This window comes from Grampus griseus (genome assembly GCF_964374135.1).
Source record: "Grampus griseus genome assembly, chromosome: 15".
NCBI classification, from domain to species: Eukaryota; Metazoa; Chordata; class Mammalia; order Artiodactyla; family Delphinidae; genus Grampus; species Grampus griseus.
In genome coordinates this window covers 74010535-74029317 of record NC_139009.1, presented here as the reverse complement: position 1 = coordinate 74029317, position 18783 = coordinate 74010535, and the positions used below count along the sequence as shown (strand labels likewise).

General features: G+C 41.0%; 1 protein-coding gene across 3 annotated transcripts in view; it reads right to left on the bottom strand.

Annotated features, from left to right (window-relative positions):
- Positions 1-2467: 2467 nt before the first annotated feature.
- KCMF1 (potassium channel modulatory factor 1) overlaps positions 2468-18783 on the bottom strand; it is a 75678-nt gene continuing 59362 nt past the window's right edge. For all 3 annotated transcript variants that reach the window (XM_082671874.1, XM_082671875.1, XM_082671876.1), the window contains exons 4-7: positions 15073-15174; positions 11974-12148; positions 8476-8758; positions 2468-4569 (exon numbers count right to left, since the gene is read on the bottom strand). In XM_082671874.1, the coding sequence (XP_082528000.1) occupies positions 4308-4569; positions 8476-8758; positions 11974-12148; positions 15073-15174 (822 nt within the window). In that variant the 3' untranslated portion in view covers positions 2468-4307. The remainder of the gene's footprint in view (positions 4570-8475; positions 8759-11973; positions 12149-15072; positions 15175-18783) is intronic.

The window sequence follows — 18783 nt, the reverse complement described above, 5'->3', positions numbered from 1 at the left end:
TCTCTGAGAGATGAATAATCTTTCATACTTGAACCTGCTAACCACGTTAGCAAGGCTTGCTGCAGGGTTCCTTAAATCAGGAACTTCCCAAGCTCATGTATTTATTTACAGAACAATTATTTGACAGAGATGGGTTGAAAACTAGAAGAACCAAGAGTACTAGTCAGAAACAAAGACAAAGCATTTCTTGAGCATGGTTGAAGCTGATGGCATAGGAATTACATTTCTACACTATTCTGAAAAACAAAGTAACCTAAATTTGGCTTTGTAATACTGTGATGAACTTATTCAGATTAAGGCCATGTTTAAAGCCACAGAATTTCACAACATTGTCACAAATGACCAGAAAAGTCTGCAAATTCCCTGGCGGTCCAGTGGTTAGGACTTGGCACTTTCACTGCCAGGGCTCAGGTTCAGTCCCTATTTGGGGAACTAAGATCCCATGAGCTGTGCAGCATGCCCCCCCCCCCCCCACCAAATAGATAAAATAAGCATGGAAAAGCAAGACCTTTGTGCCAGACATCACAACTTCAGCATATAATTCTGGGAAATTTTCATCCATAGCATTTTACTTATTCCTGCACATGAAATCAATTTTGCATGTGCCTCCCCTGCAAATAAGGGAGAAACGGCAGACCTCGCATATATGAACACTGATGTGGGGCTCTTTGCTACAAAACTGATACATGTGTTAAAGAGCTTTTAGCACCCACTTGGATAGTTTGTTACACACTGCTGTTTCACAGGGCTGTACTGATCATCAGACTCCAGTTACAGCAGACTTTCCTATTTTTTACCAGACACCTTCAGTGGCAGGGACCTCATTCAGAAGAGCCCTCTTCACCGAGCACCTCCTTCCACTATCTTTCCTCTTGACCACCTTTCCTCCCAAGAGCCATGGAGTAAAATACACAAGGGAAATGGAATACTTGCTGTGAGGGGCCGTCAAGAGAACTCTTTAAACTCCTTACCTGTTTTTTGTTTCTAACTGTGGCCCACAGACCAGAAAAAATACAACAGGCTTAGTATTATAAAATCTCTTTGTACGTTATCGAAATTCAAATTGAATGGGATGGATGGATTTTTGTGTTGCTTCTGTTATTCTAATGACGTAATCCGCTATCCTAAACTACATTTCTTTGTGGGTCACAGGGAGAGGGACCTTCTCTTCTATTGCCTGAGTCTAATTATAAACGAAATAATCTACTGCGTAACAAACCTAGGCTCCAACTCTGTGGGTTAAAAAAGAAAACAAACAAAAGACCAATACAATCTAAATACAAATCCAAATATTTCACTGTAGCCAATCACAGAAATTGTATCTTATGACAATGGCCATAAAAGCACAGGCATTTCTATTTGTTCAAAAGAGCGGAAGTATTTTAGAAAACTAAAGGAACGAAAAACAATCTGAGAAAGTCATGCGGTAGGTTCTACTATTTGAAATTCCAAAATTCCATTGTTCTCCATGATTAACTATCCAGGAGTGGGAAGCCCACAAACCCCTACACAGTTTCAGTTTAGCAGGAATTACTGATACTTTGGGATTCTTAAGACACAGCATATTCTAGTCCATAAATTATACAGAAATAGAAACAAATACAGTTTCAAACATTCCCTGTAGGTCTTCCCCTTCATTAGCTTTTTTTTTTTTTGGGTGGGGTGGGGGGTGGTTTCTCTGTGAGTCATGACATTAAACTTCTTCCAGAACACCTTGAGCAGATTTAAATTATTTCCACGCAGTAAGTGAAGAGAAGCACTGCAGAACACTTACAAACGTACAGCCTAGACACTCAAAACTCAACAAAACAAAAACCTCTCAAAACTCAGGGTCTGGTCCTTAGAAAGGTGAAGCTGTAGCCAAAATAAACAATGGTATAGTGATTCTCTCTCCTCTACATCACCGTCTTTGCAATTATTTTTATTCAATAATCCCAGTAATATGATGTTAATTCAGAAACTAAAGAAAAAGGACACAAGAATTTGAAGGGCTTAAATATATTTTTTATATTGATAATCTGTGTCTTTCTACCCTAATACATTATTATTGATTACATACAGGATGAGGTGAGGTATTTGTAAAATATCTGGTAAAAAATGATTAATATACAGTATTCTGAGATGGAATCTTATAAACCTTTAGGTCTTCTGAAGTGTCAAATTGATCATCTCAATTAAACTGCCCTGACTGGACTTACAGCTGTTCCCTCAAACCACGTTAAAAAAGGAAGGATCTTACATTTTCCCAGAGCGTGTGCAGTAAAGGGAAAGCAAAGAATTGGCAATTTCTCTCTCTCACATCCGAAGTAATGCATCCACACAAAATCAGGACCTTCAAGTCTAGCATGAAACAAACAAACAAAAAACCCCCCCAAACCACAGACAAACCAAAAGACTAGATTAGAGATATACAATCTCTGAATGATGGTTAGGCTAATTCACCAACACCAAAGAAATCCAAGTGGTCAACAGTCTTGAAAATGCTTTATTGAAATGTGTGACGTATGTGCAGAAGATGTGTGTGAAAAGACCACAGCTTGAAAACTGGTTTTTGAAACGTCTCAACAACCAACTGAAAAAAAAAAAAAAAAACCTACTGGACTGGACTTCTAGCATAACCAGAAGCCTGGTGTAAAATTTTCCTTTAAAACATTTTCCATCACAGAAACTAAAGAAAACAAAGCTAGGATACTTGGAAATTGTTGGAGTCTGAAGTTTCAGAGAAGGAGAAGCAACAGTTTTTTAGAAATGTGGGGTGACATCTTTTTTGGATACATCTGGATGAGCATGGACTTCACAGTTCTCGGGAAAACACCGGAGGGTGCTTGAGTCTGTATGCTTGTGTTGAAGAAACAGAGAAACACAGACGGGGAAGGAAAGGACTACAGCGGAAGAGGGGAGACGGAGGAAAGGGCTCAGAGGAGAGAGCACTGGAACAAGACATGATTAGGTTAAGTCTAGTTATAAATTTATCAGAAGCTGTGCGCACCTTTTTTAAAAGTCCTAAATTTACATTCCAAAAACTGCCCCCCAACCCCAAACCCACTGTCCCTGCCTTGGAGCTATTGTGAAAAGTCTATGCACAAAAACTGAAACAGAAAATAAAAAATATCCCGGCCCCTCCAAACCCCAAAACAAACCCAAAAGAGTTGTACATTTTTTTTTTTTTTACACATAGGATTAATAATATAGGCATATAGGTGGCATGATTCAATTAAAACGCTTTGCTTTTTATGCTGGAAAAAACCCAATAAATAAAAGGTGCTAAAGTTAGCATTAAGAATTTGGTTGTAATATATTGACAAAGTCTGGGAAGGCAAATCCTCAAAGCTCCCCTGATACTGATCTGTCTCAGCAAACTATGAAGCAAATACATAAATAATGCAAAGTATGATTGAGAATGTGAGATTTTCAAAACCAAAGACAACATAATTCAGGTTAACTGTTGGACAGTGAATAAATGAAATTCATCTACACCTGAATAAAACATATTTAACAATTGAAAAAAAATTTAAACAACCACAGAAAGTAAAAGTTAAACAAGTAGAACAGGATTTGTTTTCAGGGCACACAGACGCCTGCAGCAGATTCCCACAGTAGCTGTACTGGTGTGTCTTCTATGGATGAGTTAGACAGGCTGAGCTCCACACGGTAAGATGACTAACAGGGCGACAGGACAGTCACACAGGGCGGAGCGCGACACCGGCTACGACCCCAGGTTCCACTGCAGAGCTGGCTTGTGCGTAGAGGCACGCAAAGAAAGGTGATTCAGGCAGACATTATTCAAAAGCTACTTTGTCAAGTAACCCTTTTGCTGCGTAACCATTGAATAATGTTTGGGAAAGCTTTGGGCTTTTATTTTTAAGTTTTACTCCTTGTATTTAAGTTTTTTAAATAACAAGGTCACTAAAACTCATGCACGCTGCAAAAAACCTCATGCAGTAGTTAAGGTAAACCATCCAAGCAGTTTTTATTCATTAATATTCATAAATACACACAGCAGCTTCATTAGAGATTTCAATTTTCCTCTTCAGTTTGAATGTGGAGTATTAGGAGAGCCTTTTGCATGTCAAGGTACAGGAAGCAGAGATCACCCCTGCACTGCTACCTACATTTACCTGCTAGAAGTAAAAATTAGTTAAGTGGAAATGATTATCATATATATCTTCTCTCTTCCTGTTGAATGTACACAATGTAACAGAGTGACAGACCTGAAATTACAATCACCAAACAAACCCAAGATAGCTGTTGTCCACTTTCATTGGCAAATACAGCACAGAGGACATTGTCTGCGAATTGGGATGTCATCAAAGAGGAGGTGGTGGAGGCTCATTTCCTTTATTACTCTCTTTTAAATTTAGGTTTTCTAAAGCAACATCTAAAGGCATAATATCTACACAGCCCATAGCACCAAAATCTGCCATCTCCCCCCGTTCATCCTCGTCTGAGGACGAGCTCTCTTCACGAACTAAAGTGGACAGAAGGAGCTCTTGGACAAACAGGCTGCGGTCTGCGCGCTCACTTTCCATGGACTGGCGCTCTGTTTCAGACATTTTAGGATCATTCAACCTGTGTAAATTAAAAAGAAAAGAGCTTATTGGTAAAGAGTCAATGAACAATGTCGTGGTCAATTTCTACAATGTCCTACTCTGTACAAGCTTCACAGGCGGCAAAACTCAGAATCTGAGACGTATTAATGGAACACCTTGCTCTAATTTACCTCGTTAATTATGTTGAGATGAATTCCCCACACTTGTAACAGCAATACTGTTACCCCGAGGTGCAAGTCTATGCTTTAATTAGATTCAATGAGAAAAAATACATTTACACTTCTCATACTCCCTTTAGAGAAAACTGGTGAAAAATTTCCTAAGGAAAACAAAATTTCTACCAGATTAGATACTTGGGGAAGTAGTGATTTCCCCAACCAAAATTTTACCAGTGGGTAGTAAAAAGAGGAAAAGTAGCAACCCCGGTCACAAAAACAAAATCTGCAGTGATTAGAATAGTCAACCGAAAAAAATCCTAAAAGTTCTCTTGGCTTTTCTCTATTATTTCCATCTAATTCTTCCTGAAATGAAGATATGTCCAGAAGACTGAGAGGGCAAACACACACACTCACACACACGCACGCACGAGCATGTGCGCACCTACGCTTCTACCAAGGACTGTGTAACAAGTCTGACCCAAGGTTTAACGGCCCAGTATGCTCACCTGACAACAGGCACTTACGAGACCTGTGTCATGTTGGGAAACCTGGTTCGTTTGCACAGAGACTGGACGGCTGTCAAGAGCTGAATTTTTATTACTAACCTGTTAAGTGACTTATGCAAAATTCTGCTCAGTTTCAGTGCTAATTTTATTTCTCTACATTTTTAGTGGCAAAGAAAGAAAGGGAAACTGGTTGGAGCACTGGGATCAAGAAAAGTAACAAACAGGGAGAAGATGGTGACAGTGAAAGGAGGTTCAGTAGGCACGCGTGACAGGTGCTCCTCCCGGAGAAGCCAGGTGCACTTGGAGCCCACGTTCGTCTACACCCCGCACCTGTTCCCTGCTGTCCCACCGACGCTGGAAGGCACGGGGGCATCCCAAAGTAGCCATGGAGGAGGCGTACTGGGCACTCACCATGGGCTCTGCTTTAGGTGCTTTTTGTATGGATTATCTCTTTTAACTCCTACGAGTTAGGTCTCATTATTATCAAGTTATAGGCAGAAGAAACGGAAGAGGTTAAGTGACGTGCTCAAAAATCTCACAGCCATCAAGTTCAAAACCGCTCAATGATTAGATCCATGGCTTAGAAAACAAAAGATCTAAATTTAAGAACTGAAAGAACCAAAAGGATCTGGAAGGCAACTACATAAAAGCCATTAAATCCACACTGAAAGGAAATGACTGATGACATTTATGATTAAAACCAAATTAAGAATATAAGAGAGTATCTAATGAAACAGGAGATTGAGCAATAGGCTACATATTCTCCATCAAAAACTTTGAAAGTGCTAAGAAGTGAAGTACATTCCACATCCTTAGTTTTGGAAAAGGCCTTAAAAAGAACAACAAACTAAAGTCAAACCTATTAGAAAGAGAAAGGCTGCATAGAAAACTACCTACACAGCAAGCAGGCAAACTAGAAACATACAGGCTGAGGCCCCCAAACCTTCGGAGAGCATGTAATTCTGGTATCACTGTTGATTTTTAGGAAATAACTGAGAAAATGTTTCACTCCTGAGGGGGGCAGATAAAATCGGTACTAGGACTAGATGTCTTGATGGCCAAACTTCATTTGGGATCTAGAAGTAACTGCAAAGCTTGTAAGGAGCTTCAAACCGGAGTTAGCCAAACTAGCTGGCTCCATTACCAAGAGACTGGAATCTGACATAGGCACTTACACAACTGCTTTCTAAAAGGTCAACCATTTTTGGATCCCAAAGAAACTGTGTCCCACCATCAGTTCCAAGGCAACAGGAACAGGAATTGCCCCTGGTCAAAGAGACCAAAGACGAGGCTGGAGCCCCACACATGTCACATGACAGCTGTGTGGCCAGGGAAAAGGATTTCCCCTTGGAAACATCGCAGACCCTCTCCTAGCCTTGAAGATTCTCAGCACACATGTTAATGTATTTGAAGTTCTGAGACGCCCAAGAGTAAATAAACTATTTGTTAGTTAGTTTTGCCCAAACTTATTCATCAGGAAAAAAACTTGAACATAAATAACTATTTATATTTCTTAGAATATATAAAGTTCCAGGGAATATTTTTTGGGAAATATTGCCTTAGGTAAACTATATGAGTCAGGATCTAATGACACAATGAAAGATGTAGAAAGTGGTCTACAAATTGCAAGGTACTATGCAACATACAGTATGACAGAAAGGGGGCCTTCCAGAAGCTACAACCAGAATCCAAGGAAAGCACTCAGAGGCCACCCATACTGTGCCCTGGTTGCTGGCTGTCTGGTCTAGAATAACTACATAGAGAAAAGTCCCAGATCAAGCTCACTGAGTCTGGAGCTCAAAAAACAAAAACTAAAAACCAGACTGGAGCAAAGGTGGGAAGATGTATTTTCCAAAGGGCAGTGGGGCAAGACATTCATTCCACCCCCCAGGCCAGCGAACCCTCAGCAGACACATACACTGGTAGGGCTCCTTTCTGAGGTAGGTACCTAGATCTGTGGCTCTGTGCTTTCTCTACGTTGAAGCCACGTTTTCTGGTGATAATCAATCAGGCACAGTACTCACTTTGCAGAGATAATACAAAGGTAAAATTTCCACTTGAAACTTCCTCCTTAGATCCATACCAAATGATAATAAGTACCATTAACTGGGCTTTTATTACATGCCAGATACTGAGCCAGACCATACACATACCTGTACTCCATTTCATCCTCAAAACAATTCTCATTCTAATGCGGCAAAACTCATGGGATATTATAAAACTGAGGTCTGGAGAAGTGAAGTGACTTGCCTAAGGTCCAAACTAGTAAAAGCTGGGGCTCTTGACAGGGGTCCTATTTGCAGCGATGTGCAAACAGTTTTTATTCTGCATCAACAATATGTTATTTACAACTATACACATGTGCCACTGTACTAACAGAGATGTTTAAAAGTATGAGATAAAAGAAATATACACAGAAATAGTGTTTTCTTCTAACATCTAGTTGTCACACACATTACTTTTTGGAGATAACTGATATATTACACTAATTTTCTTCTTCGTGTCACAGTTTTTAACTTTATATTCCTCTCTATTCCATTAAAAGTCCAAATTAGTCCAGGTTCTTTATCTGCTGAGCCTACTCATTACTGCTCTTTCTAAAATTCTTTTATTTTTAAAAGTCACATAAAATGCCTACGAGGTCTCAGCAGAGGAACATATTTGGTTGCTAATGGTAGTTTTCAGAAGCAAATAAGAACTCTACTCCATCCAGCAGAGCCATTTACTGTGTGTACTAAGTATTTTTTACACTGTGGTGAACCATTTTTTTTAAATGGTTATTTTGTGTACGCTAACCACAAAAATTTAAATTCCACTTCTTTAGAAAGTCTCAGGAGAAAACCACCACATTATAAAATCTTCTCTTGTACTTTTGGATATTTCACAGCAGACTGAAACTGGCAATAAAAAGACAGCAATGTTAATTATGACAATAAATGTACCTAGTATGTCCCATATATGTAATGATATGATGTTTACATTTTATGGGCAACATGGGAAAAGAAATTCATATCAGATGATGACACACCGTCAGAACAAGACCATCAGCATTCCTAGTTTATCTAAAATAAACTATTATTTTTCATATTTTTAAGGAAATACTGAATATACAGTTTTGATTAGAGATCTGTGAGTTTTAATGGTTTGATCAAAGGCCGAGTCTGTAAGAACACATATAAGCACAAAAGAGAAAAGGTCATCTCAGGCTGCGCGGTGCTAATAAAATACTACTTCTCAAAGTTACGTTAATAAATGAACTACCTTGTTAAAAGAAACTGGGAATTCTGGATAGTTTGCTGACTGCTTTCTGTGTTAGCTGTGTTGGTTGTTGCTGTGGATTGTGTGATTGTAGTGGTGACACTGCTTGTGTTAGTACGTCGGGTTGCGTTGCGTGCAGTCTCCAGTTGTTGCCGTGCTGCCTGGGCGTGCTGCCGTTCTAGCTGCAGCTGCATCTGCAGTTGTTGTAACTGAGAAGCTGAAGGGCCAGAGGAATTAAGCTGTCCTCCTGCAGAACGTCTCACTCCTGATAACTGGGATAAAAGCTCTGCCAATGGAAATGAAGACATTAATGTCTACTTCAATATGAGGAAAACAAAATGCTACAGATCATTCTTTTACCCGAGGAACATTAAAAATGATCGTCAACGGGAAGGTAACCTGTGGCAACATACAGTTCCAGCTTGGAGCTTAATACCTTTTAGGATGCCTCCTAGAGGCAAGAGTTGTGTATGTGTTGTGCATGGGAAATGCAAACACATATGAATATTAGCTCACATACAATTATTCTTAAGCAAAACATAGCAAATTGTTTTTCAAGTTGTCTGCATAATGGGCTGATTTAGTTACACTTTCTCTTAGTATCTTAGTAGGCTAAGGTGGCTCATCTGCTGGTCCAAACACAACAAAAACCCTCTCAACGTGAGCCCCATGAAGGCACGGATCAAGTCTACTGTTTACGATATGCCTGGTTCTTAGAACAGCACCTGACACATAGTAGGCACTCAAACATTTATTTAATGATTGAATGACTCTCAGAATTAAATCCAAGAGACCTGCATCATTTCTAACTGTGACGGTTGTACACTTGCCTCTGCCTTCTTTCTCTGGAACCTTCTGGTACTGCTGTTTGAGAGCCCCAGAACACCACTGCAGTGAGGACCACTGGTGATGCCCAGTGAAGCTGATTAGCTCCTGACTGTACAGCCTATTTAGACGCTCTTGTTTGGACAAGGCTGTGCTCATCAGAAGCCAGGTGGCTCTCTGTCCCTGCCTTGTCATCTAAGTGAGGTGCAGTAGTTGCCTTCTTCCACGTGGAGGGTCTATCTGGCTTGCATGGATTTGATGATTGCCCTTTCAACACTACTAGGCTGGCAAAGCTCTTCACCATTAAAATTCATTTCCAGGGCACATTTCTGCCTTATTGCTCACTGCTGTTTTATTCCAGGGGCTCTTAACACCATTCTTTCACATAGTCCATCACTAACACAAACTAATTTTCACTGACAGAAAAAAACTGAATGGAGAAAGTGTCTCAACTGTGAATTTTGCCCCCAGAAATCACATTAACTTTTAGAGCCTGCTACCAAAGACAGCAGGTAAATATCCTTTTAGATGAAGAAGTTATTTTTTAAAATTCCCAAAACTCAGTTTTTTGGGGCTTACTGCACATCCAAATGCCCAAAGCACATTTGAAATTAAGATTTTACACTGGCTTCCCTGGTGGCGCAGTGGTTAAGAATCCGCCTGCCAATGCAGGGGACACGGGTTTGAGCCCTCATCTGGGAAGATCCCACATGCCGCGGAGCAACTAAGCCCGTTCACCACAACTACTGAGCCTGTGCTCTAGAGCCCGCGAGCCACAACTACTGAAGCCAACGTGACACAACTACTGAAGCCCGCGCACCTAGAGCCCATGCTTGACAACAAGAGAAGCCACTGAAAGGAGAAGCCTTGAGGTGACAAGCACCTCAACGAAGAGTAGCCCCTGCTCGCCGCAACTAGAGAAAGCCCGTGCACAGCAACGAAGACCCAACGCAGTCAAAAATAAATAAATAAATCTATTAAAAAAAAAGTTTAAAAAAACGATTTTACACTGAATACCTCACATTTTCAGGAAGATTTTATGAATAAGACTGTTCCTACTTTCGATGACGGATGTATACTCAGCTGCATTTCAGGTATGCGTTCCACTGTACGTACACATTTCGGACTTGTACAGGCTCCCTGGACTCTTACTGCCTGCCAGTGCTTACTGTGTCTTTCAGGGTCTCAGGCTACAGTGACTTCTGACATTTTGACTGTCAAACCTTGTGTTTTGCTGCTGGCTTCCCAGGTTGGCCGTGCATGAGACCGGTGACTTGGCTATGAACTACATGTTCAAATGTTGTTGTTGTTTCTTTTAAATAATTTTTTCCTATTTATTTATTTATGGCTGCATTGGGTGTTTGTTGTTGTGCGCTGGCTTTCTCTAGTTGAGTCAAGCTGGGGCTACTCCTCACTGCGGTGTGTGGGCTTCTCATTGCAGTGGCTTCTCTTGTTGTGGAGCACGGGCTCTAGGCACACGGGCTTCAGTAGTTGTGGCTCGTGGGTCAGTAGTTGCGGCACACGGGCTTAGTTGCTCCGTGGCATGTGGGATCTTCCGGGACCAGGGCTCAAACCTGTGTCCCCCTGCGCCACCAGGGAAGCCCCAAATGTTTTTTTTTGTTTTAAATAACAAATTTATTTATTTATTTTTGGCTGTGTTGGTTTTTCGTTGCTGCACACGGGTTTTCTCTGGTTGTGGCGAGCGGGGGCTACTCTTCGTTGTGGTGTGTGGGCTTCTTACTGCGGTGGCTTCTCTTGTTGTGGAGCACGGGCTCTAGGCGCATGGGCTTCAGTAGTTGTGGCACGTGAGCTCAGTAGTTGTGGCTCGTGGGCTCTAGAGCGCAGGCTCAGTAGTTGTGGCGCACGGGCTTAGTTTCTCTGCGGCATGTGGGATCTTCCCAGACCAGGGCTCGAACCCGTGTCCCCTGCATTGGCAGGTGGATTGTTCTTTTTTTTTTTTTGCGGTACGCGGGCCTCTCACCGCTGTGGCCTCTCCCGTTGCGGAGCGCAGGCTCCGGATGTGCAGGCTTAGCGACCATGGCCAGCCGCTCTGTGGCATGTGGGATCCTCCCGGACCGGGGTATGAACCCGTGTCCCCTGCATCGGCAGGCGGACTCTCAACCACTGCGCCATCAGGGAAGTCCGGCAGGTGGATTCTTAACCACTGCGCCACCATGGAAGCCCCCAAATGTTTTTTAAAGTAAGATTTTCCCAAGCTATTAAAACACGAATGTTCCACAATAATATAATTCTCAAATCAAGGCAAGGACAAGACACTCCTACTTGACTTTCTTCCATGAGAAGAGCTTAATTCTTTAGTCCTGTCAATTAATTTTCTTATCTGTGTGCTTGTGGAGGCTGAGCCATGAAATTCTGCAGGTCTTTCAACTCTGACATCTTCTATGACTTTCTTGGGTTTCACTGGAGGCCACAAATAGAACACTGACTGTTCCTTATTCTCTTATACCTCTAAGTACTTAAAGAAATGCCAAAATAATATGAACTACTTTATGTGGTCTACTTTAAACATATTTTATACTTATAAAATTTAGAGGAATTTTGTCAAGGAACATGTGGCGTGTGATAAGAGACTAAGAATACAAATCCTACCAAAAATTTTTAAAGGGAGCTCCACCATCCCCAGCCATTTCCTTTATTAATGTGAAACTAACTTACCAGCTATAGGATCCATGGCTTCCCTATTGCTTGGAGAATATGAACTCTGAGAAGAAGAAAGTCCACCAGTAGAACTGCTAGTAAAGTGCATGTTTGATCTACGTGCACGAGGACCTCCCAATCCCCGGCCAGGGTGAAACATTCTACGTACATGTCGAACGCCACTCGATTCATCATAACTCCAAAGTTAAGGAAAAAACTGAAGTATTTCATAGAAAGAAAAAAAAAAAATCACTCGAGTTCTTGTAAGATAGACATGCAGATTTCCCAAATTATAAGCATTTTAAAATAGCACATTTCATTTAGAATACAAATGGTACAACTGTATCTATGAGGGCTATTAACTCTAAAAAAAGACACTCAAATATAAAGCAACATGTGAGTATGTGTATACTGTGTGTGTATGTTGTGCATGTGTGTGTGTTTTCAAAGAGAAAAAAGTTTCTCCAGGTGGGAAGAAGTTCCCTCCTAACACTGCCAAACGAGGTGAGAGGCACTGCCTGGTCAGACACCCAGGGTGAGACATTCTCTTACCCTCAACTCAGTATTGAATTCCATATATGTTCATACCGAAGTAACCACAAATAATAACCAGCAATTTTTTATATTTGGTGAGAACTGTGCTAATATGCAGGCTAATCAAATCTCAATGACCATCTGTAATGAGAACCGAACAGTATAAATAATTTAAATTCAGGAGTAAAAGACTCCTTCTGGCTATTAGTTTTAATCTGTCAAGTTTTTTTTTTTTCTTCCAATGCTGCTGCTAAGCAGAAAACCAGATTTGAATTTCCTGTACAGGTGGACACAGACAGAGTAACAGCACATTTCTCAAGAAGTCAAAGTTCCAGCAGCCTCGACCATCTTACGCACCTGCGTGTGAGTTACACTGAAGAAGGTCCTGAGGAGCAAAAAGCTGCCGAAACTCGTGAAGACAACACTGTGTTGCCTCCACACAGGTGAGTGTGAGTGTGCAAAGAGGGTGGGGAGGGCGACTGGGTGAACTAGCTATTGTAGCAGGGGAGATCTTCTTTCAAAGCAGCCAATATATGGGAAAAGAATCTAAAAAAGAGTGGATGTATGTATATGTGTAACTGATTCACTTTGCTGTACAGCAGAAACTAACACAACACTCTAAATCAAGCATACTCTAACAAAAATTAAAAAAAAAAAGAAACAAAGCAGCCAACAGACAGCTATATAATACAGATTAATTTTTGTGTTGACTTCCCAGCTTTTTCAGCTGATGGTTCAGGAGTCACGTGGGGACAGGGTGGGTGGCCGCTCCAGGAAGCCCTCAGGCGCCACCATGATGCACTGTTTCAGGGTGGTATGACGGTGGCTTGGGTTCTGCAGAAAGCAATGTTGTGATCATCACACTCTGCTTTTAAAAAGTGTAAAAAGTGCACTTTAGGAGGAGTTCCATCAAAGTAGTTAAAAAAAAAAAAGAAGTTTGGGTGCTTAAGAGGCTTAGAAACAAGTCACTCCCTCATGTCAAACAAAATTACCACAGCAGCACCTGAAGTACCTGAGAAATCAGTTATGCTTCCAGGAAAACGGCTATGCCAACATTTTGCTTTCCAGAACTTAATGATAATACTTGTTAGTAATCTAATATGCAACACATGACTTCTCTTATTCTTATATTTTGCATAAGTTAATCTTTTCTTGGTAATGAAAGACTCATAAAAATCTTACAAAAATGCATGTAGATGATACGGGACATTCTACTGAATGGATACTAATTTCACTAGAGGCCCTTGAACTTGCTGAAAAAGTGCAGGATAACAGCACGGTTTTAAGTTATTTGCCCAGCTTCTCCATGAAGATGGAGTGAAGCAGGGATCAAGCATAACTCCGGGTATCGTTATAGGATTCTTTTATACAAAATGAGAAGTGACCCTAAGGCTAAAGTATTCTTGGCCTATTTGGATTTTCATATTCTCTTGGAAAAAAACAAAAACAAAAACAAGCAAGCACCGCTTTCTTCACTTTGCTTTTAGTGTCCCCTGCATTTAGGAGAGAGGAAGAGTGGGTTCCTCTTTCAGTACTTGTCCTAGACTGGCTCAGTCCAGGCTGATATTCTAACTTCTCAGGATGGGTCGATATCTTTTTCTTTCCATTAGTTTCCACTTATCTTCCCCTAACTCTAAAGGGCCATATTTCTAATTAGAAAATTAGGAATTGTGAGCAAGGGATGGGACCTATAGGACAAGAAAACCACCAGACCAGTTTCTTCCTCAAATAAGTCTAAGCTTGAATTATGACTGCCAGGAGGCAAGCAAAGGAATCAGAATGAAGTCTGGCAGGGAGAAAGGTTGTGATTAGCTCTTGAATTGCTTCAAATTGCAGCGAACATTAAAACCTTTACATGAGAACAGAACCCTACGTTAATAGGTGATAGTTTCAGAAAAACAATTCATAACTTGAAACCAGAAGCACCGAGTCTACAAAATTAACTTACTCTGGGGGGCCAGTAATCTCTTGGAGATTATTAGGGAATACTGCCAGGAACTGTCATGAGATTGGTTTGGGAGGGGAAGCAGAAATGAAAGTGGGAAAGGAATTTAGAGCTGGACCTGACCTTATGCTATCCTACTCAGAGACTGGGCAGGAAATGGCTCTCTCTGGAGAAGGAAACTCCAAAAGGGAAGGGAGCCCCACGACGCACACTTGCCCACCATCCAGCCTATAACAGGGTGAGGCAACAGAGAACAGGGGTGGCAAGCAAATACATCCTCCGTATAGTTAATGAACGAGATTTTAATTTGGATTAGCATTTTCCTCTTTCGTATGAAAACACCCTACTGAAGACTTATAACCTGGTCAAATTGTCTTAAAAAAAATCTGATGGTAACGAACTAAAGATGACGAGCAAGGGAACTTTCACTTACTGAGCATGATTAATATAACAGTCATAGCACAGAAAAAGAGAAATAAGAAATTGCACCTTAACACTGAGTCACTCTTAGGAAAAGGTTAAATCAACTAAGATAGTCTGGAGGTTAGTTTTCCTCTTTGGGGATGCCGTCCTTAAAATTCATCGAAATGATAAATGTTACAAACAACGTTTCCCCTTGTTGCCTCTCGAAAGGATATTAAATCTCTAGGGGCTCTGTGTTCAAGTGTAAGATGAGCTGCAAAGTCATCCGTGACATGATTAGGATCGCCTCCAGGCAATGCCGCACATATTGGACAAATCTGAAATGAAAGTAAAGAAAGCAGGTTTACTTACAGATGAACACTGATCAGACATGTTTCCGGATGAATACTTTACTATACATTTTACCTTGACCAGGTTTTAACCAGGCAAAAACAAAGCAGATCCTGAACTAGTGAACAGCTGCGGAGGCTGAACAAGAACCACAGGCATCAGTGCTGTGACTCCACCGAAGCAGACGTCTGTCAGGCTCAGACAGATAATTCTAAACACACAGGTCAAATCTGAGCTCTGGCAACGACTTCCAACAGCCTGTCCAATTCATCTGCATGGTCTAGTAACACAGTTTCCATAAAAAGAGTTTTTTAGTGTGCTATTTAGTGCACATTCATGTCTAAGTCCGGTCTTACTGGTAAAGGCTGAGACATAAGCTTCCCTAAAGTAAGCTAGACTTGAGGGCCAACAGCCAAACAAGACAGCAAAGCTCTTACTAAAAACACAACTGCACGAACTTAAGTACTTTGAATGTGGTATGGTAAGACAGACAATGACTACTGATAATATGCAAATATGCTCTATCGATTCATGAATGGGACTTCCAAGGTGGCGAGTGGGTATGAGAGACCATTTTTAGAACTTCACTTCCCAGAAGGATGGGAGGTAGGACAAAAGCTTGTGATCAGAGCAGGTCAAGGAGTAGAAGACAACTTCGCTGTGGGCCTGAGAGCAAGGGACAGAGGAGAAAGAAGAAATAAAATAACGTGTCCACAGGCAGAGGAGGCTTGACAGGTTGGGAATGTGGTTTCTGAAACAGCAGTTTCAACAGAAGTGGTGAAATAGGAGGCAAGAGAGGGAAGGACAGGAAGAATGCACAACTTTCAGGGGAAAGCCCCTTACTCTTCCAGAAATCCAACTGGACAGATGATGGCCTAAGAGTGGTAGCCAAGCCTTGAAGTATGAAGAACTTCAACCTGAAAGAACAGAACCAAGAAGAAAGGTCTGATATCAGCAAAGGACACAACCAAAGGGAGCCACGGGACTCGGACAAAGAAAGGTCTCAGCTTGTGCCCCTCCAGGGACGGGAGAGCTGAGGGTAGGATTCATCTTGCCAATACATGTGTCCTGTGCCTAAGTTCTTTCACCTGGAGTAAAACTGGGCATCTGGTTGACCTTACTGCCGGCTCACAGCAAGTGGGAGAGGAGAGCGGCACTGGAGATGAGGCAGCAGGAAAAAGGCGAGACCTGGAAGGACAATACCGGGATACGGAGGGGAAAACAAATCACTCTGATTCCTAGAGTCTAAGCGAACACAAATCCCTATCTCTAATGACTAGAAAGCAGAAGCTCCCGGACTCTGATGTGATCCTAGGTTCCCCTTAATGTGCAAACAGTCAGCTGTCCTGATTATCTGCCTCAGGACTCTGAGAAATATCCTCAAGAAAACCTAAAGTTGCTCAAGAAAAATAACACTTAAGCAAGACTGTGCAAAAGAATTAGGGAGGTCACAATGGGACATACTTGTGAGGCAAATGAAAGAAGTAGATAGCTATGCCTGTGTTTTTTCAGAAGATGCTAGAAACTTTTTTTTTTTTCTTTTTTTTGGTGCCAGAGAGAAAAGCAATTGGATCTGTTTACAAGTGTACAGATTATCAACTCTCTCCTTACCAGGAACTTGGGTTTTACTGTCTGTACCACTCCTGTGCTGTGACACTGTGGGGTAGAGTCTGATATACTTATTTTACTTTTCACATGTTTCTGTCTTGTCTAGCTAGATTGTAAACTCTTTGAGAAATGCAGGACAGTGTGATTTCTTTCTTGTTTGGGAACTGTGACCAGATTTGCTAAAACGAAAAAGATTGACAATGTTTGGAGAAGCAGAAACAACCTCCAGTTGCATGTATGAGATTTTTATCCAAAGAGAAAATAACCACCAAAAGGTGGTTATCTATTTATAACTTGAACTGCACAAAGACAGCTACAGAAGTTGCAGTACTGTGAGGATGCATATAAGTGAACTTAGATGAGGAAAGTCTCCTTGAGAACATGCATTCCTGGAAGGAAGACAGAATGGGAAAGTACAGATACCAAACATACTAAGAATGTCCTAATAGGACTGATAATCTCCTACAAACTAGAAAATCACCTTTGATGTAAAATAGAAGGAAAATCAGGATCCTTCAATACTGTATATTAATTTCAGTTCTGTAATTCAAAATCTTTTATATTTCACTATCGGGATAAGGCAGGATGAAGGTATTCAGACTGCTTCCCTTAGAGAGAAATACCAAAAGCAAACACTTCTCTAGTAACTAGGGATAAAGAATTACCAAGGATAAGGAACTACTGGGGTAGGAGGACCACCTAGTTTGGCAGCTGGCACACAAAAATCAAGAGGCTAGATTAGAACCAAGTGGAAGATGCTGTGACACTTGGGGCCACATGAAGCTAATTCAGATGAAGACCTGGAAGGGAAAACTAAGTGCTGATGGAACTGGAGGCCCGGTCACCTTACAAGTTTTTACATTTTATACTTAGCAAGCTAACTCATGTTTTAGAATAAAAACTTTGGTAAATCAAGGTTGTACTACTTTTCTGAGAGATAATTGAGAGAACAAGAGGAAGGGAGAAAAAGAAGAGCAAAGTGGGGCAGGAGAAACAAAGAGGTGGGAATAGAGACAGACGCCACCCTGCACCCAGGAGCACAAATGCAGCTTAGCTCTGAGTGTGTCTTTACTTCCCCGAGATGGTACCTAATACCTTTTACAGGACAGGCAAATTCCACACAAAGGATAAGCTATTAACCCTAAAATTATGAGCCTGTCAACATTAGTATTTATCATACTTCTACCGCCACATGATATAGAAATATCTATCACCTGAACAAGAAAATTCCATTAATTTTAAGCTAACACATTAGCTTAAAATTATGACAACACAACACTGTAAATCAACTATATTTCAATAAAATAAAAAATTAAAAAAATTACAACAATTTGTCAACGTTAAGGCTTACTGAATTGGCTTAAGTCAGTGCTTCCTAAATGTGCTAAGGATATAATTCATCTGGAGCATTTGTTAAAAATACAGTTTCCTACAAACGTATGGACACCAAGGGGGGAGAGCGGCGGGGGGGAGTGGTAGCGGTGGGATGAATTGGGAGATTGGGATTGACATGTATACACCAATATGTATAAAACAGATAACTAATAAGAACCTGCTGTATAAAAAATAAAATAAAAAATATATATATAAAAAAATAGTTTCCTAGACTCCTGCCTAGAAAGTGATTCTAGGTTTGAGAATCTGTATTTTGACAAGGGTCCCAGTTACTTTATAATTAGAAAGTTTGGTAAATACTGCTTGAATATACAAAGGTACTGAAAAATAATACTTACCCTGTTGTATGAAACACCAAATGTTGTCATTAGCTACCCCTCCCCCACAAGCTTATTCACAAATGTCCTTGCTATTCTCAGTCTTAGCAATCTTTGCTATTGCTCGAGTCTTCCCCTTCTGCGTCATCCTGCCACTGAGGGTCACCGTCAGTCCTGCTTTTTACCTGTAGCACCTTTGGAAGCCGTTACCCATGTACTGGGGTGAGACCCCAGGCCAAAAACATAATGGAGTTTCCATTTTTCCACATGTTCCCA